Genomic DNA, 18,585 nt, shown 5'->3' on the forward strand with positions numbered 1-18,585 from the left:
TGTGCATTACACCTGCATTACGTTACTCTTAAAATCTGTGTTCAAGAATACAAATTTCCCTTTGTTATTCGTACTTTTATAAATAAATTTTAATATCAATATAGTGAAAATTAGGACTTTGAGAAGTCCTGCTTCCTGTATATCACCAAGCCTAAATACGACACAGTTAATTAATAAAAAATAAAATTGTCTTTCGGTTACTTTTTTTCGTGGTATTCAAAGTGTTAAATTTGAAGTGGACAAAAAAAAAAAAGAAAAGAAAAAGATGACGAAGAAATTGGAATTAATCTGATGTAAGGGGGTTGTGAATCGGGTTCATGGTTGAGTAACGGGTCCATGGCCAGAACCAGGGACAGGATCAGAGACGAGATGACAGCTGGTCCTCGTATCGCCTTATATCGATGCAGCGATCGATAGATTCCATAACAGGACACGGTCGAGAGTATTATGTAAACCCTCCGGGACCGGACAATCGGGTCACCGAATCAGCAAGATTCGAGTTTTGCCAGCAACCGTTCGTTATTGATTTTCATTTTTGGCAAGAATTTTCGTGACACTTTCATGGTTGATAAGTGATACGAGATTTTATATTTGAAGTATAGAAATGGTTCCAATTTTCTGAACTTAGAATTCATTTAATATTGACGTACTTGAATACTTGAAAACATTAAAAATTTATTTATTTTTCTACAGCTAGTACAATTAGCTCGTATTGAAATTAAAAGCTCTTGAATCTAAAGTGATATCGACCTAGAATTTCGAGAATTAAAACAAAGAGAAAGTGTTTATAAAATGTTTATTTCCGGTGCAAGGAAGGATTAATATTTATTGTAAAAGATAGGAATTATTTAACGTACAGTACACATGTAGCACCGAAATTGAAAGTTAGAGAAACAGTTCGATTGGTTTCGCTCTAGTTTCCAGGAGGCGTACTAAAATTTCATTCTTTCCGATCATTCCTTTTCTTGATCTCTGTGCTAAATCATTGAACCGTGTAAAAACATCGATGAATCGATATAATAGAAAGTTATTTATAAAAGCAAAGTGACATGATATTTATAATGATTATGTCTTTTCAAAAATTTTAAGATTTAAAATTATTATTTAAAATATTAAAATTATTTTATTTTATTTGCAATATTAATGCATTTTAATGTCTACTTCTCAATGATTAGAATCTCCTTTCTAAAAGCAACTCACCAACTTTTAATAAATGAAACTGTAACTTCCAAAATACAAAGTACAAAATTGTAATGAAATATTATCACAGAATCAACAGCAGCAAATGAATAGTATTGTTTCTTTGCATTTGAAATGATACAGGAAAATCGAATTGAACCTGGATAGAATAGAAAGTCTTACAAGAGAATCAATTGGTTATTGCTCACTGACGTATCGAATTTACGACGTGCATAGAAAGTGTACTCTGCATAGTAAATACGAGACTTCGTTTTAATCAACTCTGTGATTTTGCATATTGATAGGGCAAATTGAAATCGATTATTGATTGTCGCTAGAACCATCCTTTCCTTTTCCCATGTGGAAAGTTGCAAAATGAATTTCTCTTATAGGCTTTTCAAATTCCTTTAATTGAGTTTAATTCCTTTAATTCTTTTATAGTTCATATAAAATTGAATTCATTTTTCCTAACTTTTTTCTTCAAATATTGTTCAATATAGAAATCATTAGAATCATCTTAAAAACGATTTTACTAGTCACGTAGAAGTGAATTGGAACTTTCTCAATTCTCGTCACTTCTGAGTAATCATTTTGTAATCAGTTTTCTCCACATTTCCGTTCAGTCAGGAACTCATCGTCAACCACTTTCAATTTTTTCACGGTGCTTCTGTTAAAAAATAAACATATTTCCTTGTCGATCATTGGATTCAAGCTACTGAAAATCACTGTATGCTCTATTATTAAAATTGTATCATGACTTATCTTTATTTTTTAAAATATTTCATATCGCATCCTTCTATAATCCTAAAATTTTCTAGAAAATTAAAAATATCATAAAAGAATGATAATATAGAAAATGAAACATCAGAATCTTGAATACTTGATTCCAGCTATCAAAGTATTCAAGTTTCTTACCATTTCGAGGTCTTCAAGGTGTCGCAACCACATGAAACTATTCTGTTTATGTCATAAATAAAGTCGGTTAAGAAACCCATAGATGAAATTCTCAAATTTTCCTGTTTATCAGTTGCTTTCGATGAAGCGCCTCACGAAGTCGAATGGTGCGGGTCAAGGTCTGCCCGTTTCAGGATCATCGTCCTCCTCCAGCAGGAACATTCCATTGAATGTCGAAGGTCAAGAGCTGCGAGGCGAAATAACTTAATGGACGGTATTTGTCTCGATCTGCTTGAGCTTATTATTCCGACGTCGGTGTGTAATTGGAAAACAGAGAATCGCCAGGTATCGACACGAACTGTGTCCACTTTACGCAACGTAGGTGTGATTAATGTGACGATTTAATTAAACGCCGACGGCGATGACCGTTTCCTCGGCAGGAAGAACCTTTCTGCTTGAAGGAAAGTGGTCGAATTGACCAGAACAGGGTGATCCTTTGGAATAGTGTAATAGATTGGTGACATGTAAATTTAACTCTTGCAGGTTCATTTTAAAAATAAAAAAGATTGTAAGTTTAATTCAGGATACAGAGAGAAAAATAGATACATCACTATCCCTAAATCATGACACCTTGGGACTAAAATAGGATGCTTTAAAATAAATCTGGATTAAATTGCAAATTTAGTTATTTATATCAAATATCACATTATTCATAAATTAGTATTTATTCATAATAATGATTGCAACTTCACTATTAGAATATGCCTATGAGAATATGAATAAACCTATTTAGAAATTTTGGGTTAAATTTTTTAAATGGAACTCCTGATAATTATATAAATAATTCTTTCTTTATCTAATTAATAGCTTTTTCTTTTCTCAATAAGTGTAACAAAATATCTTTAAAATTTCAAATGAATCCACTATATTATAGTTTCTGATAAAAAGAATTCGATGGAGGTTTCACCCTCAAATACACTTAATTGCGATATAAACGTTCTAAGGGTTAAATTAAAAGATTTCATGCGACAGAAATGAATTAACTAAAAATCATGGCCTATGATTGTTGAACATTGGTATTCTGCTTAATTATATCTGTTTGTTCCATAAAATCGAAGGATGTTCTGAGAAAAGAAACAGAATACCGAAGCCGTCGACGAAAATGGTAAAAAATAGCAGTTCCATATTTGGTCCACTGTGTTGTGTAAGCCACCTATGTATTTTATGGTTCTGCGATTACCTCGTAACAAGTTCATCAAGGTGATCCTTACGTGAACTTTAACATGGCCTTTCTCTTGCTTTACCATGCTGGCGCCCACATATTGTTAACTCTAGATGGTCTGGCTGATAATTTCCTCAAACAGCCATGAACTTGAAAGTGGTACGTGTACACTTGGGCGTAAGATTATTCCCGCGCGAGCATTCGAACATTATTCATTGAATGATTTTATTCCCGGAGGGAATAGAAATTAATTTCTGACATTGTCAGAATGCTATTCACTAATAATGATTATGTAACAATCATTGCTTTCAACGAAGAATAATGTGAAAAATTTTATTTTCTTCTTTCATTTTATCTTTTAATTGCATTTCCTCATTTAATCTAACAATTTTCCTTTTCTATTTTCAGGTAAGCTGGAACCTGCAGAATATATGAAATTTCCATGGACCCAAGTGAAAAGCTATTCTTCAGTAGGTATAAAATAAAATATCTAAATTACAAATTTTATTACACTGTTTAGAAAATATAAATATTACAACCTATTTACCTGCGTATTATGTATAGAGTGTCTAAACAATTTAAATTTTACAAATATTGAAAATAATTTTATTCCAAGAGCCTCAGATAGATGCAACAAAGCAACAAGTATTCGGTGCACTTTCAACAACCGCGTCGCGTCGGTAGATACTGTAGTGATCGGTATAAAACGAAAACAATGACAAAAGTCTCGTACGATTCGTCGTAAACGCTTGTCCATAAATGTCCTTTTTCTTGGGCGGTATTGTAATGCCCGGCCGTAAAGGGTCAGGAAACGGCTACCGTTCGACTCGAAAGGGAACTCGCCCGAACGAAACGAGCCAGGACGGCTACACATTCATAGGGACGTAAACCTTGATGCATTAAGCAGTGTCCTTGAGACGGGAGAGACCACCTCTTCTGCAACTCGGGAACATTCTCTGGGTGCAAATCAGTGCTTGGTATCATTTTAAGTAGAGCTAAGTTTATCAGAACATCTTGAGAAACAGTACGATTCCAATAATATAATTGAATGGTTCTGATAATAGGAACTCGGAATCTCTGCTTGTTATTAAATATTTATTAGTTTTGATAATAGGAACTGATTTGCTGGTGTTAGAATCTAATGATAATTTTGAGAAGAAAAGAAATAGAATGCAAAGAAAATTAATAAATTTTGGTATAGATGATTGCTTGTGGAACAATGCAAATGTTATACGAAGTCATTTCAAGACAATAGTAAATATTTTTAAAACAAAGTGTAACAAAACTAATTTATACACACGCAGACAAATTAGCTATCTTAAACTATTTTAAATTTTCCTCTGAGATCCAAGATAAAATGACTAAACAATTTTCAACAAATAACCAGACAAACATTACTCTATTCCCATTACTTTTACACCGGAAATGACTTAGCCTGAAAATATATTACAGATTTATCACGCCGCACGACACGCGAGTTCTTGTGAAATTACATTCAAACCATTGAATAACACAAGTACAGAGAGTCGAATTAAACGGAGAGCTGTTGCAACGCGTGGAGGCGGACAGGATCCTCTTCCCTTTTCTTATTTCCCTCTTTAGCCTATACGGGAAATGGGCACAAAGGATCTCGTAGAAAAGGCGTTGGAACAAGCGCGTAGGCACCGGGATCCGCTCCTTATACGAGTGACACAAGCTCGTGTCGGCTCGGGGCATTATTATGCGGATGATTACCGTGCTTCGAGGCTAAGGGAGAATCACCTCGACTCGTCCGCACTCTTATTTCCTGGGGTGAAAATAAAAGTCACGTGATAAGCATTGGCACTTTCTGAGTCACACCACGTGATCCAAGTATCCTATGGCTTTTCCTTTTCTCTTTGCGTTTAGCTCTTTGAACGTCTTCTTAAACGCTCGGTTTAATAGTTATTGAGACGTTTGTCCTTCGCACAGCGGAAGTCCATTTCCAGCCGGAAAGAATCTAAGATCCTTGATAAAAAAAAAAGAAGTTTCTTTCTATGGAACAATTTTTCCTCTCAAATCCATCGGTAAAAAAATTACAGCCTCTAGAAATCTCTCGATTCCTTATTATTTCATTAAAATCTTCGACAGCAGTCCTAAAATGGCGACGGCTCGTTAGTATTCCCGTGGAGTGCACGTGCTGAAAATAAGTTGTCCTTAAGTGGAACAATAGATTCCTGGCACCTGAGGCTGCCGATAGAACAAATCGCCGCTGTTGGAAATGGTAATGGTAAAGTTTTATCCAAAGATCGTCTGCGTGGTCCACGAGTTGCTCGTAAATTTTCCTCGGTGAATCGATCGGACATCTCGATCAGGTATGGCCTTCGTTGCCGCGTGATTCGTTGCTGAGAGGTCGCATTGTTCCTTTAAAGTGTTCGCCACGTTGTGACCCGACCTCGCATAAGGATTCGTTCCTGGTCCCCTGTCCCAGGGCACCGCTCTAATGAGAGTCGTTTAAGGAGCGCCGTCCAAGCTGGACAATGGCGAATACGTGTGGGTGAATTTTATGGAAAAACACGGATACCCAAGGTGTCGAAAGGAATGGATCCGTTGGTGAAAAAAGTTTCTTCAATCGTCGATGTTCACTGGAGATAGTCCGCTTAGGGCAACGAAGAAAGCGGATGTTCGAATCCGTTTTCAAAGGGTTACTTATCAATGGGGTATCTTTGATATTAAAGGTAAGATCAAAGTGATTTTAAACTGTGTAAAATGGTGGATATTATTCCTGAAGTAAAATAAATTGATTTGTTTATATTAGGAAATTTGGGTCAATAAGGAAATTAATAATTGATAATTGTAATTTCATTTCCGTATAGAAAAATAATTTTAATCTCTATTGTTATGCCCAGGCAGTTACATTTTTTATATTTATTAGTTTACCATTTTTTAAATTTATTCGCTAATATATTACATAGATAATATGTAGCTACGTGGATGTACTTTCATACAAAGGAATTTGCGAAAGCGTGCCTAATAATACAACATGAATAATAGACCTGTTTTGTGTGTCTCGTCTAAAGTATATTTTGTACCGTGAAAGCTGTATGATTCTTTCCGTATTTGCATCTATTCACGAGTACAGGAAACGACTGTTTTGCGCAAAACAGATTTCAGCAACTTTGCTTATTACATTTCTCATCACACAACACTCTACTTCCTCCTGCAATTTATCGCATTCCACGTTTATCTATTTTTCTGTTCCCTCGTATTCAATCGTTGTATAGTTACATAAAAATTTCTATCAATTTTTTACCTTACAGGTAGTTGATCAATTTTTATTCCGATATAATAGACCGTAATTACCTTTAACGATCAAATAATAGTTATATAATCAGTGAATTAAAATATACAATTTTGAATTGTTTATGATTATAAATAGATTTTTGAAGCATGTTTTATATTTTGATTATTCTGTTCCCGTGGAACTATTTTATTCCATCGGAAATAATTAAAAAAAGGATGCATTATTTGATGCATAGTTTCAAGTTGACAATTAAAATAGAGACGTCGGGATTATTAGCAACTTTAATAACAGCAAAGGAAACGACACCGTCTGTCGAGCCTAGGATGAATCATAGCTGCCGGGCAAAGGTGGGATCCGCTTCCTCAACTGGGACGTATTAAGGTCTCTTCATAGTTGCAAACATTGAAAGTATCCCAGATTAATGCATTATTTATGGAAACTTTCATATTTTATTCCACAGAGCATATATTAGATTTGAGAGGCTAGTGCTATTAAATTTTATATTATAAAATACACAATACATCTAAAGCGATATATTAACATTAAAAGTAATTTAGGAACAAAATAAAATAATTTTTTATTATTGGATATCATAAAATTTAGTATATAACTAAAAAGTACGAATGTAAAAGTAAGTTGATTCAAATTTTCCCGCGTAAATGTTTGTACGCGAGTGGTGGGGGGCCACAGACCCATATACATATGTATATCGTGACTCCGCTGTGTCGTCATTCTCCTCGGGGACTCCGAAGGGTAAAGGTGGGACACCGTTGAAGGGGAGGTCTACGAAAAGTGTCAGGAACCCCAGAACTCGAGGAAGTCTACGAGGGTGATTAGGTACCCGGGAATCCGTGGAAGAGTGGTAACCACAACATTACCATTTTCCCCTAAAAGGTCTAATTTGATCGCGATTGTACTACCAAATAATAGTGTAGATAGATGTATGTTCTGTTAAACCAAATGTTGGTTAGTATAATACATTTTTCAATGTTTGTGAATATGAATGGACCTTTATGCTTCCAGGGAAATTACAACACAGAGTAAAGGCTATTAAATGCCGCAAGCAGGTGACCGCACTGGGAAAAGTCAAATGTTGGGCAACCATTGAAATTCTCCTGGTCACTCGCCTACAAATTTTCTTACCAGTTTCGTGAAACCTCAAAACACACAATTCTTATAATTTCTTTACTGTTTAGTGGTTTCTAAAAGGTTTACATTGTTTTACATTCTTAATAGTAGATATTTTCACTTAAAACTGTGATGTTAAATTAGAACTTATTACAAGTTTTAATGTAAACTTATTACGAGTAAAATTTCGCTTCATTTCTAACAAAAATTGATAACTTTAAAAAAACAATGTGAATCTTAAATAAAAATCTGTTTTTCAAGGGTAATCAGTAGGTTAAAATTATACAATTGATCGAGCTATATTTATGGTGGAAGATTTCAAGGATACGAGCAAAACGATTACCCGTTTAATTGGATCAATTATGCGCAATTAATGCAGAAATAATCTAAAGATTCCTCGCTGATTATACAACGGTGCTCTGATGGGATGCTAATTTCGAGCTATCAGTTCCATCTGGAATCCGTCGCAGACATGTTGCGCATTTTCATTTCATTTTATGATGATTGTGATTTTGCCTGACGTCAGTGCTTCTTCTGGTACATTGGCAAATGATTCCATCGCAGGGGGGTGTAATACAAGGAAACTTAATTAGATGAATGAACTCGTCAAGAAATTGACTTCCAACGAAGTGAAAATTTAGAATAACAAATCTGCTGGGGGTTAAAAATTTTAGGAGTTAAAAACTCAAAAATTCAAGGTATTAGTCCTTCTTCAGATGATGTGGGTCACTACGACCCCAAATTGAATGAAATTCTTAAAATTTTTCAAAGCAGCGAAGACAATTTGTTTCCACTTACCAGTCGTGGAAAATGCTGTTCGAGCGAAACGATAGTCCCAGGGTAATCCGAAGAAGGGTTAATCAACATTGAAAGGGTTCACGAACGGTTTAAGCACGCGAAAGTCATGGCTGCGTTCGCGGCGAGGCAGACAGACAAGAGATCAGGAAATCCTTGCTTTTGCCGACCAACCTAAGCAGCTATGTACTCTCATTTCCAGGCGCGCGTGACGGGTTAGAACGATGTCCGTCTCTCCTCTCAGCCCACCCCGTTTTCCTTTTCCAGCGATCTGACACTGAACTCGATCGTTGATCTCATTCAGGGTCGAGTGTTCCTTGAGTTACGCTCCGTGTTCTTGCCGGCCATCGTTTCTCTCTGCCATCTACCAATGATTCTCCGTGTTCTCGTTGTTCATTTGTTATTTAATCCAAGTGTGAATCCTTCTTTCGAACGATGAGCTTTAGAGATATCCATGATGGTGGTTGATTTCTTTCGCTATTAGGGGTGGTTATAGTCATCCATCACTGACAGATTTCGATGCATTGGAAGTTTGATAAGATTTAATGACATAAAAGTGTCATCAAATGGCACTTATGGCATATCAATTTAAAGCTTAGAGTTTGGGGAAAAAGACTACTTAATAGCTTTAATAATTTTCTTAATGCAAAAGAGCCGATTCTTCGTTGAAAGACACAATGGATTGATCAATTTATAGTTTAGAATTGTTCATCAGTCAGTATTCAATTTTCAGTTATTTATAGTGTATACATTTCTTTTTTATTTTAAAAAAGTACAAGATGCTGCATTACACATTTAACACTATAATCATATAAGAACTATAGCAAATGATTTTTTTGTAATCGTAATTCTTGGTTGTGAACGTGGAACAATCGTACAAGCAGTTCCCTTAATGAATAGTCAGAGTGTTTATTACACACTAATTACAGAGTGGTAATGCAGTAATAGTTTAATCATAGCCCTTCGATGTTTACTTTGAGATAAAGCTTCAACCGAGAGAAAGTTTCTCGACCTTTTCTTTATTTAACGTGCAATCGAACAATTATTTCGTAGATTTTACCCTCTTGGAGGTTAATTTCTTAATAATCGGTTAGACAGGACACGATTCACTCTTATTAATTTAAATAGGAGAAAAGTTTCTTTTCCTTTCCAAACAAGGTATCGACTAATGGTGTATTAGAAATGTGTGTTTTCTAACGTCAAAGAAAGTTAATGATTTTGTAATTTGTAATATCATTTTAGGATAATAATAATTTATTCTGGAAATTAGGATATGTCTAACAATATTCTAATTTCTATTTTAACTCTAAACAATATTCTAATTTCTATTCTAACTAAAATTTTATTAGCTTTATTTCTGATGTTATGATATTTTCAATATAGTTTTCTCAATTATTTCTCCAATAAAAATTGAAATACACTTATGGCAAAATAGGTCTTATCATTATGCAGCGAGTTTTCTATAGTCATCAAAAAGGAGCACGGCTCCGTGACTTTTACAGTGAATCGCTCCATCCGCATCTTTTTCACCTGTTGTTCCACGGGAATTATTACAAGGGGCACTTTGACACAAAAGCCCCGTTTTCTCTTACTTTCCTGCTTTACCGCTTGACTAATCGTGCCGTGCATTAAGATTTTGAAACATCCAGCGGAAACGCTTAGCACGCACTCCCTGTTGCCGGTTGATTTACAAACGGCAGATCACACGGAAGGGATTTCTACTATTCTTTGATTCATACGATAATGCGACCATTTATTCTATCTTTTTCCATGTTTCAATTGTAAACAATTAATTTTTCATGAAACGTCGCGAACGAGATTTCTAATGTTAACCTTTTGCACTGATATTATTCATCCCAGCTACAGGGAATGTGTGGTATTCTAATTTAAATAACTTTCTAAGACACTCAAAAACTACATAGTTATTTGAGATTAAATGAAATTCAATTTTAGAGAAAATAAAATTCAGTTCTTCTTTTTAATCAATCTTTACTTTAAAATTAATTCTTATTGTAAGTAATGCATTTCTTAATCAACTTTTAGAATTAATATTTATCTGCCTTAGATAGAAGTATATAGTGTGTGCTATATCAAAGAAACATAATTTTCCTTCTACTGATAAATTAGTTCATTTCCAATCAATTCATTAACTATCAGAGGGAACATGATAAAGTGCAGAATACCCGTAACCTTAATGATAAGAAACCTGTTTCGAAATTTTCTCTATCGATACTATTTATTAAATTTATGCACCTAGCAAGACAAGTTGCATTTTTGAATTTCTTGATGCGAAACTTCAAGGTTTATCAACCTTTTCGAGTTATCAGTCAGACCGAAACCACAAGGTACCATCAATTTCAATCGTGCTACAGGGATCGATAAGAGCTCCCACGATACCGTGCGCAATTTCCACTACCAATTTATCATTCGTATCGATAAGAATTCTTCGAATACATTTTCATGTAGATACAGTCTGTTATATTTTATCAAATTGAATAAAGTCTATGCCACTGTCTCAGAGATCCACCATCTGGAAGTTAAATTTGTCAATAAAATTCCACAAATTATGGCTAAAGTTTTTTTTGAAAAATTAGCTCCAAAAATGAATATTTACAACGTGTTTAGTGGTTTTCTGAAAAATCAAATTTAAAATATGTAAATTTGTATTCTAAGGTTTCTTTCTTTCTACTTGGAAAATATTTGAGGTAATCAAATTTTAACAGGAATTTTTGATATTTACGTTTATTTTATTTTATTTATTTATTTATTTAAAAGGACATTTTTTGGAGTAAAATGATAGTGATTAATAAAAGAAGATTTTAAAGAGACTGTACGCTGTATCTAGTGACGGAAACGCTTGGTTCAAGAGAAACGGACGGATATTAGGCCCCAATAACCCGATTCTCGTCACTTTATTCTCAACGTGCGTAGTCGGACACGTCGTTTTTCAGTGTTCTCCGGATCCCTCAGAAGCATACCAATTACTTATATCGCGCCGACTTGAGCGACTTCCTGAATTGCAGCAGCAAATCTTTGCTGAAACCGTTGCACAAGTCTGCAGTCTGAAATAAACGACTATTTTCTAGATACTAAACTACACAGGATGCTGTGAAATTCGTGATAGAAAAACTGAAGTAAACGGAAATTGTCATTTACTTTTGTACATAAACGATTGAACATTAAATATTTCCTAATGGACGATTCTGAGTCATAAAGCGGTCGAACCGCTATTGATTCAAATTAGAAACCAGCCATCTTGTATTAAAAATATTAATGAAATGTTTATGTGATTATTTTCATCTAACTTTAAGCTTTAAATTGATATATCTTAAGTGGTATTTTATAATAATTTTATGTCATGAAATCCTGTTAGACTTTGAGGTGCAACGAACTGATAATAAATACACCAGTTATTCCAGAAATAAAATTTTTTTATTTTTTGCAATTTGTCCATTTGGATATTTGATAAATTTTTTAGCAATTGAATTATTAGCACAGGGGTAATTATTCCCAGTATGCCATTTCTGTAAAGAAGTCAATGGGGTGCTTGGTACGCTTCTGCAATTAGCTAGTTCAGATGTGATGCAATTTTTATTTTTCAAAGATAAAATATCTACAAATTGGGTGAATTTCCTCTTTTTGGCTACTTGAATCGAATGTGGACCAGACAAGAGTCCTTCACCTTTAACCCTTATCCACGTTAACTAGCTCTCGCTTTTCATTTCGACTTCTCTTTCGTCAGCGATGAAATTCGCATTCCTTCGTTTCCAGATCGCTAGATAAGCGAGAGAACACTTTATTTCGCACGGTAATTACGTGTCAGAGGCAGTGGCTGCTTCGTGTCGCCGATTCGAATGTTTTGAAAACATGATTTACTAGGTAAGAGTGCGTATTTGTTATCTAAGATACATGGATGTTGCAAGAAGGCAGTGGCCGTGTGAAAGTTGACTTTTCTGTGTGGATATCGTGGATTAAAAATAGAGGAGATTGTGAACTGTGATTAATAGAAACGACACTGGCAAGTTGTCGAGAAAGATTTCGAGTGCATTTTTATTCTAACAATAGAGAACATGTGCAAATTTTAGCTAATTAACTGTTCACGGTTAATTATCGTTATGGAGGATGACTTGAAATTGTAAAAGTTTAAGATTTCTGGCGACTAATTGTAATTAATGAGATATTAATTAATAATATATGATTCATTTTGAAAATGAATTTATTAAATTAATATCAATTAATATTGATCTTTGATTTGGATTTGTACTATATATTTCTCGAAAACCATTATCTAATTTTCTAATCAAAGAATTGAAGAATATAACAGTCTATTGACTAATTACTGTTAAATATTATAAAAATTAAAAGCAACGTAATTAATGAAGTTTCGTATAGAAATCGTGGAAACAGCTGTGAATCGTGGAATTTCACAAATATGAGATTCTTCTGTGACTTTTCTTAACTCTGTTATATATTATCCATTTCTATGCGATGTCTAATTAAGAGGATAAAAAGGAGTTATCAAAGGATTCGATCCAATTAAAAAGTCATTAGGATTGTGTATATGTATTCTATTGTTTGGTTGATTATTTGCTTTCTATTTATTAAAAAAATGATATAATAAATAAAAATATTCTATCACCTGTAAAATATTAATAAATAAAATTTTTTAATTATTACATTGTTCTTATTTTAATTGGATATAAAAAAAACTTAAGACTGGGTCATGAATGACCCAGCATCCACCCATAGAGGCTAAATTAAAAGAGCATAAATATTTTGATGACTCACTGTATGTTACAAAAGTACATGTCGAAATCGTGTTCTGGAGGGAACGTATTATACTACAATTACCTCTTCTTGTATAAGAAGAGCACAACCGCAGGAAAGGGATTAAACCGTAAGGAGAAAGAAATTGCACTTTCGAATGCAATAAACTGCCAAGTAATTTCGTGTGCAAGACTTGTGTTGAAGAGTGTCGGTATGTAACATACAGAGGGTGATCAAATTACTACAAACAAATGGAAAAATGACATATTTTATATTTTCAACATCATCAGAACTTAACCCTTTCATTACTAAGAATAATTATACATAGTTATCCATCGTGAAACGTTTATCTGCTTTAAAATACATAGTAGGTATGAAATAGAAAATTAAAAATGACAAAATTAAATATACCTTTAAAGAGAGATATTTTACTGCAAAGAAAATTATTTTATTTATTTAATCAGTGTATATGCTTTGTTATTAAAAATGTATCAAAGTGTATTTTTAATTCTACCCTTGATCAGATGTCAAGTGACTGATGATTTCAAAGTGTTCATAATAACTTGATCACCCACTGTATGGAATAGGGGAACACAAAGTGTTCTGCACGCGACAACACCTGTCACGCGCTTTGCGTTTCGCGAGCATGTAAGCGATTAACATCTACCTTCGCACGTGTAATTTTCACTCTGGAAAGTTGACGTTTCACCGCCGTGGGTGATGTTCCGAGATGCAACTTTGTCGCGATTTTTCGCCTTGTCTTTAAGTTACCACGTCGTTCAAACAGTGATCACCGGAGGCTAAATGCATTTTGCTTGTACAACCTCTGACAAGATACGGCTCTTCTGTAATAAGATGCACTATCCAGGTGTTTCAAAAACATCAATTTCTTTTTATTTCATTAAAGTTTCAAGGGAAAAGTTCAGATAAAGTTGCTACGAAGATGGGATCTGTTATATGAAAATGCTGCTTAACATGAAGATATTCCTTGAACGCAGTTTTATATTATCCACCAAGGAAGATAGTGTAATTTATACAATTACTTAAGAATTATTGAATAATTTATAAAAGAAAATTTTATGTATATGAGAAGATAGTTATGTGATTAACAAAGCTGCAATTGTTATTGGTGGAAATTGATAAGAAAGAACAGTTTGTTTATTTTCCTAATGATTTCATTTAACAGAAGGTGCAATGAATATCGTAGTTATATAAATATACTCACGGAAGAGCGATTTTAATAATGAAGTTTATTACTCAACATTTCTGTGCCAGATCTTCTTATCTTCACGTAAGCAAAAGTTATAGTTTATTTCAGTTTCCATCAGCATCTTGTATATACAATATGAAGCAATGTATAAGCAGATAATGAGGATTTATACAGACAGAGTAATTTCCTTACGATTTCTTATTGTTGGAATAAGATGCTGTTCATTTATACCCGTTCACTCGCTGATTTGCTTGTTGCAGTAATGAAAAGTATAATTAACATGTTTAAAACATGCAACGAGATGTTATTGAGGCATATATTTTTATTTTAACGAGCTCCTATTCCTTGATTATTCGCAGTTGGAGTCGTATAACTGTTTCTATATATCGCTCGAAAACTATACATAATATTACAGTAATTCAGGTGTTTTGAAATAGGTGATTCCGTTTGAAAAATATATAATTTGAAAAATTAAAGTCGGGTTGCAGAAATGAAATAAATTAGAAACTCGGGTAGCAATTTAGTTTTGGAAAACAAAATTTTATGAAAAAAATTTCCTTTTCATTTTTTTCGCCCCTCAGAATTGGCCCTTTGAAGGTTTAATGACCCCCAGCTACTATCCCAAATTAAACTCGGTTTTATTAAAAACAAAATATGTGAAAATTTAATTTTGAAATTTGTTTGATTGTAACAGTGTGGCAGCGGCGGAGGATCGACGGAGGGGGTGGTCGGGAGCGTGAGTGGTAGCGGCAGCGGTGGTAACAGCAGCAGCGGCGGTGGCATGGATTGCATGCCCATACGGCCGGGTCCTTTTCATTACTTGATAAGCGAGCAGGCTAAGTCGTTGGTGGCCCTGCAGGAGCTACAGAATGAGGTCGGCGCCCTTCTCGAGTTTCGGGACCTCGTCATCGAGACGTTCCCAAACCTCCGGCACAAGATGGCCGCGACGGCGTCCGCGGGAGCGTCCGTGATGTCCTCCTCCTGCGCTCAGAATTCCCACATCCCGTTGCCGCTGTCCAGTCCTTCATCCAGAAGGATCAACGAATGGGAGCCGGGTAAAGTACGGAGAAGAGTTCCTCGAGAGGGTGGCGAGTCTTCGTCGTCCTCGTTGCCCAGAAGTCGTAGCAATTCGCACAGCGGCGGAACGAAGAACAACTGCAGCGCCACTGTTCAGGATTCCGGCTTCAGCACCGAGACGTCGTCCAAGGATAGCGCCTCGACGGCCATAGCACCTAGACCGAACAGTCCGAGGCCGACCGTGCTGGACGAAGCTGAGGACGAATTATGGAATCTCCTGGACGTGATCCATCGCAAGGGAATCAGGCTTAGAGAGGAGGTGGAGTGTCTTCAGGGTCGATTAGAGAGCGTGGCAACCGAGGATCTTGGCTCCACGGATATCTTGGACGCGGTGAGGAAAATCACCTGTCTGGACGACGATAGAACGACGACGGTGACCACGGAGGATGAGAAGGATAGAGATTCGCAGGTGATAGCGCTCAGAAGGGAGAAGGAACAACTGCTGGACAAGGTGGCCGAACTCGAGGCTGAAACTATATCGAGTCGGGCTAGGGCGCAGGAACTGCAGTCAGAGTTAGCCGCGTTGTCCGCGTTGAAGACTGGTCTGGAGGATCGACTGAGGGCTGGACTGAACGATACTTCCTCGGACATCCTCGTGCCGGGCGCACAAAGACTGCAACCAATCGCGCCCGTCGTTTCCTCGCCGAAGAGCAACAGTGTTAGCAATATTAAGAGTAAGTCATCGGCTTTCGCGTCGGTCGCGACGTCCGCGAAGGCTCACAAGAGCCGTTTCCGCACGAGGACCATCGAAAAGAACGTCCTGCTCGACGTCACCGCGCATAACGAAGAGCTGAGGGACATCGACGTCGAGGCGAGCGTGAACGAGAGGAGGGCACGTCTGGGAGCGTTGGATTCCGTCCTTGTGTCGCCGACCAGGGTGACGAACGTCAAGGACGTCGACTCGAAGAAGATCGCTGCCATTCTTCGGGAACGCTCACCTCTCGAACTGCAGCGGCATTTGATCACCACTACCGTCCATAATCAAGTATGTATACGAAAACTATGAATTGATCGAATATATAAGTGAAGGATTAAAATAAATTACAGACGTGTTGAAAAATTAACGAAGGTTGTTACGAATGATCTATTGGTAAATTGCAGGTCCTACAGAAAAGGCTAGATGAAGTAGAAAAAAGCACAGAAACTCTGTCGGAACGATTAGACAAGGCACGCGAGGAGAACGACGATCTACGTTTCCAGGTAATGCATTAAAATTTTAGGATCCCTTTAAGAATAATTGTCGAGGACACGATGCAAATGATACAACGCGTATTTTTAGCTCGAAGAAAGGAACATCGAGCTGGAGGGTACTCGAGCACGCGTGCGCGTGTTAGAGAGACTTCAGCAACGGCCGCCAACGGAAGGGGATCCGGAGGTGGACGCGGATCAGCCAAGATGCGAGCAGAGCGGTCTCGAGCCCGGAAGTAGCACGGAATCGGCTCGCGATCATCATCAAGCGGTCGAGGTGAAACCGTCACCCCGACGGCGTCCTAGTCGCATACCTTTGTTAGGTGCCAGTTCGAAAACAACGGCGCCCAGGCCGCCAAGCCACGGAAGGAACGACAGCAAAGAATCGTTGAAGTCGTTAACGAGACCTCCGCGTGATTCTAGTCGCGACAGTCACGGTGGAAAGTCTCTGTCGAAGGCACGCGACTTAAATCGTGACTCTCTCGGCAACAAGAGCTTGACGAAGAACAGCAACAACAATAATAACAACAACAACGGTAGCAGTAACGGGAACAACAACGGGAACGGAAACAGCAAGGAGACGAACAGGGAGTCCCTGAACAGGTCCCTGCCGCGTAACAATTCCAGCCGAGACTCCTTAAATAAATCCTCCTCGCTGTCCCGAGCCCGAGACTCGTTGGAGTCTAACAACCTCGGCACGTCCTCATCCCCGGGGACGACTCCTCCTCGACGACCGCCCGCTCCTGCACGCCGTTCCCACAGCTTGGCCCGCGCGACAACGTCCGTTGATACCGAGAACGGCAAGGTACGATCCGTAAAGCTATACTGGCTAAACTGGCTGAAGTCACCGTTGTCCAATGGCCAGATCTAGTAGAGAGTCCATCGTATCCTCTTCACCAGGACGGTCGATTAGTCGCTGTTTAGGGATATCTGCTGCTTCTAACCGCGCCCTCGTACGAAGTCATGCCTCACGGACCTCTTTTTAATATCCTCCAGTTTCGACACGTAAACGTACGCGGATCGATCGAACTGTCCTCCGCTAGTGCCTACCATCGTTCCTACCATCGCCAACGTCACCGGGTACAACTTTTCGATCCAGCTAAGCTAAGCGTACGACTTGTAATTCGCCGTGTCACGTTGTTCACGATCGTTCTTTTTTGAATCACACTCTATCTTTCGTCGTTCTCTTTGTGCGGTTCCTGTTTCCATCTTCAGTAGTTTCATTACCGAGGTGGATAACAAACACTGTCGATCGTAGCGTAAACTGTGTCTGTTTTTTTTTTTATTTATTTATTTTTGTTTTTATTTTCTTGAGATCGTTCGCGATCTAACACACTCTTCCCTACGACACGATCATTTCTGATACAGAGTTACTGAAAACTCTGACGCACACAGAGACCTCTCGACCGACGCTTGTCTTAAAAAATGCGACCAATCGCCCGACGATCCACTACCGAAAATCTGTCTGATCTGGAGCGCAGGCGAGCGTGCGTTCGAGCCCGTCCCCGGCGGTCCAATAAAGAAAATGGCCCCTTCTCGCGTGCCGCCGGTTTTTCTCGTAAGTTATGCTTCTTTTATTATCATTTGCTTCGATGCTTCTTCCTGGATGTGGTGAGCTATGAGCCTGTTTCTTTTTTTTTTTTTTTCTTTATCCTGATCTTCCTGTTTCTCGTCAGTAGTACACACGTCAGTAGTCGTTCCTCCCCCTTTTTTATATTCTCTATCACTTGGAATTTGGCATGCGCACGCACCCGTAGTGAGCCTCCCTGTAATATCCATTTCAATTGACGGAAATGTTCCCTTGTTTCTTTCTTTTAATACTCGAGTAGATACATCTCTGGTCCGCGATTTTTAACGCATTTT

The 18,585-nt window shown here is 37.2% G+C and overlaps 1 protein-coding gene across 5 annotated transcripts in view; it reads left to right on the top strand.

The window, feature by feature from the left end:
* LOC114874319 (putative uncharacterized protein DDB_G0277255) overlaps positions 1–18,585 on the top strand; it is a 69,578-nt gene that overhangs the window by 44,293 nt on the left and 6,700 nt on the right. For 2 of the 5 annotated variants that reach the window (XM_029183500.2, XM_029183499.2), the window contains 4 exons: positions 3,704–3,765; positions 15,152–16,519; positions 16,636–16,734; positions 16,814–17,527. In XM_029183500.2, the coding sequence (XP_029039333.1) occupies positions 3,727–3,765; positions 15,152–16,519; positions 16,636–16,734; positions 16,814–17,527 (2,220 nt within the window). In that variant the 5' untranslated portion in view covers positions 3,704–3,726. Of the gene's footprint in view, positions 1–3,363; positions 3,455–3,703; positions 3,770–15,151; positions 16,520–16,635; positions 16,735–16,813; positions 17,528–18,585 lie in introns of those variants that run through there. The other 3 variants (XM_046285040.1, XM_029183501.2, XM_029183498.2) reach the window with 3 other exon arrangements.

The sequence above is a fragment of the Osmia bicornis genome, chromosome 3 (assembly GCF_907164935.1).
Source record: "Osmia bicornis bicornis chromosome 3, iOsmBic2.1, whole genome shotgun sequence".
NCBI classification, from domain to species: Eukaryota; Metazoa; Arthropoda; class Insecta; order Hymenoptera; family Megachilidae; genus Osmia; species Osmia bicornis.